The sequence below is a fragment of the Anguilla rostrata genome, chromosome 9 (genome assembly GCF_018555375.3).
Source record: "Anguilla rostrata isolate EN2019 chromosome 9, ASM1855537v3, whole genome shotgun sequence".
In the NCBI taxonomy this organism is placed as follows: Eukaryota; Metazoa; Chordata; class Actinopteri; order Anguilliformes; family Anguillidae; genus Anguilla; species Anguilla rostrata.
This window is the reverse complement of record NC_057941.1, coordinates 29,364,236-29,376,671: the sequence shown is the minus strand read 5'-3', so window position 1 is coordinate 29,376,671 and position 12,436 is coordinate 29,364,236. Positions and strand designations below refer to the sequence as shown.

Sequence of the window (12,436 nt, the reverse complement as noted above, 5' to 3'; positions counted from 1 at the left end):
GATGAGCCATCCAGCGGCTCCCCCTATTAATTTTTTTATAAAAACACAATTATGGGGGTAAGTCACCACTAATATTAAAGCCTGTTATTTCATTCTAAAAAGGTATCAGTAGAGGGGTTTCACAACTAAATTTACCTGATAGTTCCAAGGTAGTCATTTGTCCGTGTAGTGGTTTCAGCATAAAATATTTTTCCCATAGACTCCCTGCGATTATCGGCATAGATAATTTCAACTGCAAGAACTTCAAACTTTATCTTCATATTCTTTCCAGAATCTAAGTCATTTGCCTTGACAAAAATTAGGAATAAGGAATCAGTCACAGAATTATACAACACCCAGACCTGGCCTAGTACCCGGACCACTACAACTTTGAAATCTCTGAAATACAAGTTTTTTTAAAGTCTTGGATACTGGGGAAAGAAAAAGTGTTCTGGCCCTATCCATTTTCTGTATCATTCACTGGCAAGCAAATTTAGCTGAAAAAAATTAAGATTTGTGCGAACAATTTGCAAAATACTAAGCAAGAACTTACAGCAACTCTTGCAACCTCAGTCCCTTTTTCAGTTCCTTCGGTCACCACAACTGTTGGGGGGAAAAAATCTGATGTTCAAACTTTGCCATTGTCTTTCACATTAAAGACCATGTACAATCAATTTTCAAATTTCCAAAGTGTTCATTAAGCCAAGAGGAAAAATATAATATTGTGGAACAGGAAAGCTGGTACACCGAGGGGCATGTTTATGTTTTGAATATACACAAATTCACTTTTGAAACACAGCATTAGTTAGCCAGTAAGCATTACATGGAAAAAACACCAGCTCTGACAATGACTATGCAACCAACTAAATTAGTGGTAGGACTGAACTGATTCCACCATAGTCCCAAATCAGACAGCCAACTCTTTTAATATGAGTAGCATGAAAATATACATATACCAACCAAACAAAGTCTCTGAGATTATGAATCTAGGAATGTTGTCGTTGATGTCATCAATGTAGATCGTAAGTTTTTCTGGAAAAACAAGAAATATTTTAAGAATTGGAAAATAAAAAATCCCAAAATTTCTGATCCAATATAAAAAAGAAAGGAATATGTTTGTGGTAAGCACACAGATCAGCTACAGTAGACAAAACCTTTACCTGGAATACTGTGGTTCTCCCCTTTCTCTGTGAAGACATCTACTGCTTGGACTTCCATTTGCACTTGGTCACACATTTCATAGTCAATCACAAATTTCTCATTTACCACCACAGCCCCGGTGGTTTCCAGTTTGAACCATTCCTCTTCACAAGGTCCCATGATACCACTGCACCTGCAACTGGAAGTGAGCAGCTTGTAGATCAAAGAGTGATTTGTATCCACATCAACTCCTACGATGTGCCCCACCTCACCAAGGCCAGTTGTGTTCTCCTTGACATTCATTATCATCACATGTGGAAATGTTGGACATTCATCATTCACGTCCATGACGTTCACAGTCACTAGTACAACATCACTTTTCTGACCCAGGTCGGTGGCCTCAATTTTGAGGTTATATGACATCCTGTGCTGCTCATAATCTAGTGCAATGTCAGGGTCAACTGTGATGTTGCCCATGTAGCCCTGGTCCTTCCCTTTAGAGTACGCAATTATGAGGAAGTTCCCAAAGCTGCCATCAGCAATGCGGAAAGATATACGGTTGTTCATCTCAGTTTGATCCATGTCATGGGCAAACACAGAGCCCACAAATATGCCTGAAAATGAAGAATGGAATCATTTGAATACTGTGACCACTGGAAAGAATAGTCATACAACTATTTTTTTTTTTAAGAATTAAAAAAAAATCTTACTGCACAATACTGTAGTGTTAACACCTTCAATATGCATTTTCATCATGCAGTTATGTCATCCAACTCAACACTCATCTCACCTCTAGGGCCAGGATTCTTAATTCAGAAAAAACTGAAATACCAATACAACTTAATACAACCAACACATAATAAGAAAATATCATGGATCAAGAGCAGCCCTGAGGCTTACCTTTCTCACTTTCACTGACATAGAACTCATAACTGGGAGATTTAAATGTTGGTGTGTTGTCATTCATGTCCTGGAAAGACAAATGAAAAGCATTCAACTCTTCTTATATCACTGAACTAATAATTGGACCCTTAACGCATTGAAACTATCCAATAGAGCCATGAGAACATTATATGTATTTTACTTGAGTGGACTTGCAAAACCCAAGAGGTTTAGAAATAATCTTTGAGCTTTTGATATTGACTCTGTACAGAATCTGTAATGCTAAATGTCAGAATAGAGGTTGTTATGGTTTCTCATTGACTAGGACTGTCGTAAGTATTATCCATAATTGTTGATAATAGTTAAACTATGTGTATAGGTCTCTACAATTTTACAAATTTGTTCCAAGACAGGTCTGAATTTTGAAATGAATTCACTGTATTTGCCTAAACTTGTAAATTTTGGCATTCTACACTAAAATATTTTCATGTTTCATTGCTACTATTATTCTGCCAGGATCTGAAAACAGCTTAGTCAGTTTTATAGGGGCCAATAGAAATGGCCCAATAAAGCAATGTTGACACCAATTAACTGCTCAGTGCTGCTATGGCACTAAATTAAAATGAGTCTTCACACAATAGCTTCAGCCCTTTGTCCTAGCAACAGAAAACTATTGCCACTAGTCCTACTCCTCATGGGCTTTCCTCACCACTCCAGTGGCCAGTAAAAAGGAGAAACCTGCCTGAGGGACTTTAGTGGTTCATGCTGAGGGCCAGACGCAGGCAAGAATGTCTGGCTCATCTTAGATGCCCTGCAGCTTCTCCCCTCTGTTCCGGTTCCAAGAGAGGGAGCTCCTGGTCACCTTCCCCTTGGACTATGCACCCCAAAGTCCAGTTCCCACAGTCTCCCAGCCCTTACACTACCTCACAAGGACTTCACCTTTAACAGGTTCCTGTACGGCCATAGTTTTTGGCACAGCGGTGGACTGTGTGGCACACAAAGTCCCAAAAAAATAGGTAAAACCAGCAGCACTTCAAAATACTGCCTTTGGATTACCCACAGGAACTACATCCATAAAGTTATTTTTTTTCCAACTGAATGTGGTGTTTTGTCGAGGCGTCAGTCTAAATGTGTAACTATTTTGTACCGGTTTGAACAAAGGGGCTGAATAATACGTTTGTCACACATTTCTTTGTATGGACCTGTGTGTTTGTTGTGAGGGTGTTCTAATGGGTAATTTTTAGTGTCTAAAAAGTATGTATGCGAGTGTGCTATAAATATGTGAATAATAGATTTTTGGTTTCATTTCACTCCAGGACAGCAAAGTCTATGCCCCTCATTGCAATCAGGAGCTCCCCATGGAAGGCACTCCCAGTGAAAGGTAGGTACTTCTGTATTATTTTCATGGGTAAGTTGTTTATTTTTTGCTAAAATGTAAAAATTTTGTTTTCTGAGTAGTTTACTATGGTGTATATCAGAGGACGAAGAAGAGAGTTCAGAAACAAAGGACTCAACACCCCCACCTTCCCGTCCTCCCACCATCAGAAAAAAAAAGTGCTGCTTCAACTTACCCCAGAAGAGCAACCACCCCAACCCCCACATCCAGCACACAGCCATTTACACCTTTACCTGCAAGGTCATCCACTCCCACAGCCACAGTACAGCAGGACCGGTGGAGAGAAGAGGAAGATAGTGACTCTGAACCAATAAGGCACAAATTTGTTCCAGCCCACACGCCAAGTTCCCAATTAGGTATACCATTTAAATACACTCATGGAAATGTTCCTGCTTTCTCTGTCCAGAGATGTGCTTGCAACAACCCCGCTTGCAACTAACAAATATGCTCAAGCCCAAAAAAACAAAGGAAAAAAAATACACCTGGGTGCCTGCTACCTTCCACGACCTGTTGAATTTTTGTGGCATTGTTTTATTTATGGGCATAACAAGATGTCCCAAGGTCCAGGACTATTGGAGGACAGATGATGTTTGGGAGATTCCTTTTATACGGAAAATGATGTCAAGAGACAGATTTCAAGCCCTGCAACAAGGGAACTCCCGCATATGGCTCGCCAGGGTCAGGCCTATGATGGACAGCATGAAAACCTCATGCAAGGCTATTATCATACCTGGCAACAACTTCCCAGTTGATGAGAGGATGGTGCCTACAACAGCCAAAGTAGGGATGAACCAATGCATCAAGGACAAGCCCACCAAACAGGGCTTTAAATTGTTTGTATTAGCGGATTCTTACAATGGCTACACTTGTATACACAGTAACTGCATATTTCGACCAGGTGCATAGAGCTGCTGAAATTCGTCCCCCTAGAGTTGGTAAAGTATCTGGTTCCCATTGGTAATTGCGTACTGCGTTAGATTAGACTTTTCCTTGTGTTCATTTTTCCTTGTGTTAAGTAACTATCAGTTGCTATCTGGTGCTTAGAATTGGTAGATTGGCTACTTGGTCTTATTGTGATTATTAGTAGGTACTCTGTGAATTAGTGTAAATAGCGCGTTATCTGAATCAGGTTATTTTATTGTTAATTAGGGGCACTCTGAGCAACGCACTCCCTCTCAGTTTATGTGCCAGCACCATACCAGTCTGCTCTCTCCCCCTCAGAAGGCGCTTCCAGAAACGTGGCCCCCCACGACGCCGGAACCTCTCCAACCTCTGCTACCTCCTGCTGACCCCCTGTGAGAACTTCACGGTCACATGGGGGCTATGGAACTGCCTGTCTGCTACGTGGAAGGCTGATTTCATTTCCGCCTATGCCTCCCTCCGGTCCCTTCAGTTCCTTGCCCTCACCCAAACCTGGATCACACCAGACAACTCCGCGACTCCTGCTGCTCTCTCGTCCTCCTACTCCTTTGTGGCAAACACGCCTGCCACAGGCCACCGAAGTGGCTTTCCTTGGGGCCCTCCGGCACAGAGACACAGGGAGATGATGTTTTTTTACTTCATCGGTTGTTCAAGCAGATTTATTTGCAAGGGTTTGGCAAGATGGTACAGCCAAATGAGCAGATGTAAAACCCTGTCATGACAGAGAAGGCTCCCCTGTGTGGGTGGGGATGGCAGATTTAACCTGTGCGCACTGATTACCTCACTACGCACAGGTGCAGCCACCCCTGTTCCTGGGCCCAATTAGCCTGGCCAATTATCTAATTCATAACCAATTATCTAACTAGCCAGGTCTAATTAGCTTGACCCAGGGCAGGTGTGGCTGCTTAAACCAGCCATCCCCACACCACATCCTTCTTCCACACCCCCCGGCTATCTGGCCGTGGTGGTGGTACTGGTTTATTGATCTCCCCCACTTGGAAATTCTCTGTTCTCCCCCTCTCTGACCTGTCTATATCCACTTTTGTATACTACCCTGTCTCTATCACCTACCCTACTAACCTCTATATTGTTGTTGTTTATCATCCTCCAGGGCCCCTGTGAAGTTTCCTCGATGAGGTAGACACCCTACTCAGCTCCTTCCCTGAGGACGGCACCCCGCTGATCCTCCTGGGAGATTTCAACATCCACCTAGAGGCCTCCCAGGCTTCTGTCTTCCTACCACTACTCCATTCCTTTGACCTCTCTCTGCAACCGTCTCCCCCAACCCACAAGACAGGCAACCTCCTAGATCAGATCTTCCTGAGGAACTGCTCCTGCTCTAATTTCACGGTTACCCCTCTGCGTACATCTGATCACCACTTCATTTCCTTCTTCCTCCCTCTTGCTCCCCATACTCCCTCCCCTCCTCCCACCCCCACTGTCACAGGCCGTCGTAACCTCTGCTCCCTCTCACCCTCTTCTCTCACTCCCAGAGTCACTGCTTCTCTCCCCCTCTTCAATCATTCTCTAAACTCCCCACTGACTCTGCATCCTCCACCCTAATTTCATCTCTCTCCTCAGCACTCAACTCGCTCTGTCCTCTTGTCCTTAGGCCAGCACGCTCATCCCCTCCCAGCCCATGGATGTCTGACACCCTACGCACCTCCAGGGCCAGCCTCCGCGCTGCTGAGAGGAAGTGGGGAAAATTCAGGGACCCATCCGACCTCTCATCCTATCAGTCTCTCCTGACGGCGTTTTCTTCTGCTGTCACTGCCACCAAGGCAAATTTCTATCAAACTAAAATTCATAACTCCATTACTAACCCTCGTCAACTGTTCTCTATTTTCTCCTCTCTCCTCAGAACGCCTCCTTCCCCACCTCAGTCCTCCTTCGCTGCAGATGACTTCGCAATTTTCTTTGATGAGAAGATTGCAGACATCTGCAGCTCCTTTGCGACCCTACGACCTCTGTGCCCTCCCCCCTCTCCGTGCCCTCCCCCCGTTTCTCCACATTCTCTCCCCTCACAGACTGTTTTCCAGCTCTTGCTCTCCTACTGCCCTACCACCTGTGCTCTTGACCCTATCCCCTCATCTCTCCTCCAGGTGATCACACCAAATATCCTCCCATTTGTCACCTCCCTCGTGAACTCCTCCTTGTCTTCTGGATGTTTCCCCTCATCCTTCGAGGGCCCATATCACCCCGCTGCTGAAGAAGCCCACTCTAGACTCCTCCGTCATCCAGAACTACCGCCCAGTATCTGTCCTTCCTTATTTATCCAAAACACTTGAACGAGCTGCATCTAACCAACTCTCTACTTTCTTCTCACAGTATAACATGCTCGACCCCCACCAGTCCGAATTTAGGCTTGGCTACTCGACAGAGACTGCACTCCTCTCTTTCTGTGAGTCACTTCATGTCGCACGAACAGCCTCCCTCTCCTCTGTCCTAATTCTGCTAGATCTTTCAGCTGCTTTCGATACTCTTGAGCACTCCATCCTCCTGTCCTCCCTGGCAGCAACAGGGATCTGTAGCACAGCCCTTGACTGGTTTGAGTCCTACCTCTCCGGTTGCTCCTTCCAGGTTGCCTGGGCTGGTAGAGTATCGCTGCCTCGTCCCCTTGCCATGGGAGTTCCCCTTCTCTTCTCCCTGTACACTAGATCCTTGGCCCTGTAATCTCTGCCCATGGTTTGTCTTATCACTGCTATGCTGATGACACACAACTCTTTCTCTCCTTCTCCCCATCGGACACACAGGTCTCTGCTCGCATCTCCGCTTGCCTGAGGGACATCCAGAGCAGGATGGACAATCACCACCTAAAGCTCAACCCAGGTAAGACAGAGCTAATCTTCATTCCTGCTCTAACCTCTCCCCTCCTTGATTTCTCCATTTCCCTAGGGGACACCTTAATGACGTCTTCACCCTGTGCTAAGAATCTTGGAGTGGTGATGGACAACAGGCTATCCCTCTCCAAGAACATCACAGCGGTAAGCCGGATGTGCAAATTCTTCCTATACAACATCCGGAGAATCTGTCCCTTTCTCACCACCTACTCAACCCACCTGCTGATCCAATCAATGTTACTGTCCCGCCTGGACTACTGCCACTCTCTTCTGGCTGGCCTTCTGCCATCAGACCCCTGCAACTCATCCAGAATGCTGCAGCTCGTCTGGTCTTCAACCTCCCTAGACACTCCCACGTCACCCCCCTGCTCACTACCCTCCACTGGCTGCCTGTTATGGCTCGCATCAAATTCAAAACATTGGGCCTCATTCACCAATATCTTCCTAAGTTTTTTCTTAAATTTGTTCTTGAGAAAGGTCCTAAGAAAAGTCTATGTCAGATTCATGATGTGTTCTTAAACCGCAGAATTGTTCGCAACCATGTTCTTATAATGATGAATCCCGTTGTCCTCGTAAACTGAAAGCGCGTGCCAGTTGTTCCTAATTAGCATAGGTAAGCGGCCCACCAATCAACCATAAAAGGGCATGAGACTGCAGGGCCATGTGTACACAGAAATCACACACAGAAATTGAAAATAAAAGTTGAGAGAGAAGTCAAGAATGCCCAAACGAAAATCTAAAGACAGTGGAGCACCGGACTCCAAACGTAAGAAAAACTTCTGTAGTTTTGAAGTGAAGGTACTGCTGCAGGAAGTGAACAGCAAACGACCTGTCATATTTAGTAGCGTCAATAGTGGATATAAAATAACACAAAAAAAAAGATGCATGGGATGCTATTACTCGTTCAGTGAACGCTATATCCGGAGAAGGTCGGCACAACCGATGAAGTAAAAAAAAAAAGATTTGATGACAAATCTGAGGCAAAAAAAAAATGCTGGTGGGAGTGGGCACCAGGAATTGCGTGTTATGCATTCAAATGACAAAGCGCTTCTTATCACATTAATACCGCTAATTAAATCAACTGGCAGTGAACTGCATCGGAGAAACTAGCTGTTTCAACGCGTTGCCGCACAAAAAGTCATTTTGGTGTCACCCCCCTCTGATGGTGTCACCCGGTGCGGTCTGCACCCCCCTAGTGACGCCTCTGAATAAGTGTTCTCTTCTTCAACGTGTCCATGTGTTTAAAAAGTGTTACCTAAGTGCTTAGTTTGTATTCAAAATTTAAACATTTGCTTTTTCAGTATTGACCAAACACTGCATAATTGAAACCCCCAAAAATAAAAGGTCACTACAATGGTTTGATTTTTATCATTTATTTACAGATGAACTCTCGCTGAGGCAACCACCAGCTGAGGCGGAACCTGGCACCTTAATAATTATTTAAAAATATTATAAATGATAAAAATATCATTGTAATTTAAATCCTATAATATAATACAACTGTAGAATTGAAGAAAACGCAATAACCAATTATTTTGCACAAACATGTCAGCACTCAAATGTGTGTAAGTGTGCTCTTGAGTGTGTGTAGATTCCGTTCTTACCTAAGAACAAATCCCAAATAAGAAAACATTGGTGAATGTCAGAATATTCGTGAAAACTGCGTAAGTGGGTTTTAAGAAGAAAATTCTTCTTAAGAACGGTTGGTGAATGAGGCTGTCATGGTTCTGTGTTTTCCTGTCTGTGTTTCCCTTGTTGGGCCGCCAGATGGCGGCACTTCTGTTTTGTGTCCTGCTTCCCCCTGTTAATTGTATTATTGTTTGTCTCGTTATTCCATCATTGTTCCCACATGTGTCTTGTTATCCCCTCCTTCTGGTCTGATTGTTTTTTGAGTTCACCTGTGTCTTGTTATCCCATGTCTATTTAAGTTATTTGTGCCCTTGACTCACGTGCTGGTTCCTTGTGTTTGTTTCCTACACCGTATGTACCTGCCTGTATTTTGTTTGACCTGTCCTTGTGCTCTGCCTGCCCGTGTTCTGCCCTGCCCGTGTTTGTGAGTTCCTCTTGTTTTCTGTTTTATTTAGATATTTTTTGAGTTTGTGTTTTTGCCCATTGTGCCCTTGTCTGTTCCCTGTTTGTGTTTGCCTTTTTTGTTGTAGTAAAATCTTTGTTAATTTTCCCTTTTTGAGTTTCTTTTGTTACTCTGCGCCTGGGTCCCACCCCCCGTACCGTGACAGAGGCCCATTGTGTCTAGGTGCCAGCGGACTCGCACAGGAACATGGGAAGTCCGTGATGACCATATCTGCAGCTGTGAATGACTAAAATAAATTCCTGGATGGCGTTGAGTTATCAGATCAGTGGATCCAAAGCTACAGTGCAAGGACGAAGACCTACAAATGGTACAAGACCTTTTTTCATTTCTTGGACATTGCTGTGGTGAACTCATCCCTGCTGTTCAGAGGACAGCAAGACAAGAGGCACAAAAGGACCCAGACATTTACAGTACTGGATGAAAACTCATCACAGAACTGCATGGTATCACGGAATCCAGATGTCAGCCTGGTCAACTGCAGACCAATCACATCCCATCAATAACGGGAGGAGGAGGGAAGCGCAACCAAAAACGCTACATGGGAATGTGGTACATAGGGGTACCCCACAGGGCACAACAAAGCGAGGGCATGTTTTGCAATATGGCACATAATTTGGCAATCTTACTGTGAAGCTTTGAACTTTTTTGTTGCAATATCAAGTTTCATTCAGTGTTGTAACAATTATTCAATTATTTTTACAGGTTAAATATATTATAGTATTTTTATTTATGGTATGTAGTCCTTGGATGTTGGTTATATTAAAAAAAAAAAAAATTTTGTATTTCAAGTCTGCTTTTGGAATGGCATAACCTGGAGATAAGAGCAGGAATTGGGGGGAGGGGGTGACCACTGGAGGTGTGAATACGTGTGCCTGTGTGTGTTGGTCTGCATGTGTCTCTACATAAAATGTGTCTAAGTTAGCAGTCAGTTTTGGTCAACCTGAGAAGTTTGTAACAGTTAGTTGTTAGTGGGCATCTGAGTCCTGCATCTAGGTGTGGCGTTCTACATTTCATCTCTGTTCTGTTGGAATATTCTGCAGTCTTTTGGTTTTTGGGTTTTGGATTACTTTGGGACAAAAAACAAAACTGGTTTAGTATCTGCTTTCATTCATGCCTTGTGTGACTGTCCATGTCTAACCTTTGTTAATTGATTTCAGGTAGTTGAACCTCGTCTTTATATTAAAACGTGAATATTTGTATAAATTTGTGAAATTTCTTTTCATCTGGTTGTGAGTTGTACATTTTGATAAAGGTTGATCCAATTTGCTCTGCCCATCAACAAATTTGCAGTTTTAATTGTCTTTAATTACCAAATTAAATCAAATCTATTGTACATGTTGTAAGTGAGGTGTTTTAACTGATGCACGTGTGTTCAGTATTCAGTGTCGGACGTTAAACAAGGGTGTCAACGGTTAAAACTGCTGGGTCTGGAAAATCAAACATTTCATTTAATCCTCAGATTTATTTTGTGAAATATTCTCATCACAAAGCATTGTGAACTAGCTTCCCCACACACTCAAACATCATTTTGGTGTAATACTGAAGCAAATTACTTCACGTTTCAATTTGAATGATGTGTGTGCTGCCACTAGGGGGTGCATAACACAGTACAGCACCAGCTCCTATAAATACAAGAACATAATGAACACAAAACACCAGCGTTTGGAGACAAGACGGGAATGAAGAAACCATGGGGATAAGGCCAACAAAACCTTCCAAGAAAAAGACCCTCGCCTCCTGATATTGAGGAGGCTAATTAAATAAGGGTGCCTAATTACTAGTTGCTGTCAGGTGTGTCTCTGCCTGGCAGCCTGGAGTGGAACTGATCTCAGATGGCCAGCAGAGGTCACCAAATTTCAGGTACATATTGCTCATTCACAACAGTTCCCAAGGCTGGTCCTTCCTGGCCTATATATGCAGTGAGCACCATAATTCATTGAACAGTGATACATTTTTTATTTTGGTTCTGTACTCTAGCACTTTGAGTTTGAAAGGATACAATGACAATGAGGTTGAAGTGCAGACAGTCAGCTTTAATTTGAGGGTATTTTCATACATATCAGATGAACCGTTTAGAAATTATAGAACCTTTTGTACATAGCCCCCCCCCCCCATTTTCGGGCATCAAAAAATATTCGACAGTTTAACATAATGCAGAATAAAGTAATCATTTTTAATATTTGGTCTCATATCCTTTGCATGCAATGACTGCTTGAAGTCTGTGATGCATAGACATCACCAGACGCTGGGTATTTTCCCTGGTGATGCCCTGCTAGGCCTGTACTGCAGCCATCTTCAGTTCCTGCTTGTTTCTGGGAATTTTTGCCTTCAGTCTCCTCTTCAGCATGTAAAATGCATGTTCAATTGTATTCAGATCCGGTGATTGACTTGGCCAGTCAATGATTTCCCAATTTTTGGCTGTCAAAAACCCCTTCGATGCTCTAGCAGTATGTTTCGGGTCATTGTCTTGTTGCATGATGAAGTTTGGAGGCATTTGGTTTTATCTGAGCAGATAAAATATTTCTGTAGACTTCAGAATTCATTGTTCTACTTCTGTCTGCAGTCACATCATCGATGAAGACAAGTTCCACTGGCAACCATACAGGCACAAGCCATAACACCCCCTCCACCATGTTTCATGGATGAGGTGGTATGCTTTGGATCATGGGCATTTCCTTTTTTTCTCCACACTTTCCTCTTTCCATAACTCTGGTACATGTTAATCTTTGTCTCATCTGTCCACAAGACTTTGTTCCAGAACTCTTGGGGCTCTTTTAGGTGCTTTTTAGCAAACAGTAATCTCGCCTTTCTGTTCGTCAGGCTTATCAGTGGTTTGCATCTTGTACTATACCCTCTGTAGTCCTGCTGTTGTAGTCTTCTACATATGGTAGACTTTGACACATCTACACATGCATCCAGGAGAGTGTTTTTGATCTGTTGGACTGTTGTCAGGGGGGTTTTCTTCACCATAGAGAGTATTCTCCGGTCATCCACTACAGTTGTCTTTCTCGGTCTACCGGGTCGTTTGACATAATTGAGTTCACCAGTTGTTTTTTCTTGTTAATGATTAACCAAACTGTTGACTTGGGCATGCCCAGGCTTTTTGCAATGTTCCTGATTGATTGATTTTCTTTTCTGAGCCTCATGACGGCCAGCTTAATTTGCATCAACACTGCTGTCTCCCTC

The 12,436-nt window shown here is 43.4% G+C and overlaps 1 protein-coding gene and 1 long non-coding RNA gene across 2 annotated transcripts in view; one reads left to right on the top strand and one right to left on the bottom strand.

Moving 5' to 3' along the window:
• Nucleotides 1-12,436, bottom strand: part of LOC135262327 (cadherin-related family member 2-like) — a 33,409-nt gene that overhangs the window by 5,963 nt on the left and 15,010 nt on the right. Inside the window, exons 18-22 of the mRNA XM_064349298.1 lie at nucleotides 2,020-2,089; nucleotides 1,140-1,733; nucleotides 940-1,011; nucleotides 533-582; nucleotides 136-287 (exon numbers count right to left, since the gene is read on the bottom strand). Coding sequence (XP_064205368.1) covers nucleotides 136-287; nucleotides 533-582; nucleotides 940-1,011; nucleotides 1,140-1,733; nucleotides 2,020-2,089 — 938 coding nt within the window. The remainder of the gene's footprint in view (nucleotides 1-135; nucleotides 288-532; nucleotides 583-939; nucleotides 1,012-1,139; nucleotides 1,734-2,019; nucleotides 2,090-12,436) is intronic.
• On the top strand, nucleotides 9,064-10,336 carry LOC135262379 (uncharacterized). The gene is made up of 2 exons (XR_010332196.1): nucleotides 9,064-9,211; nucleotides 9,396-10,336. It is a non-coding gene; the product is annotated as an uncharacterized LOC135262379 (long non-coding RNA).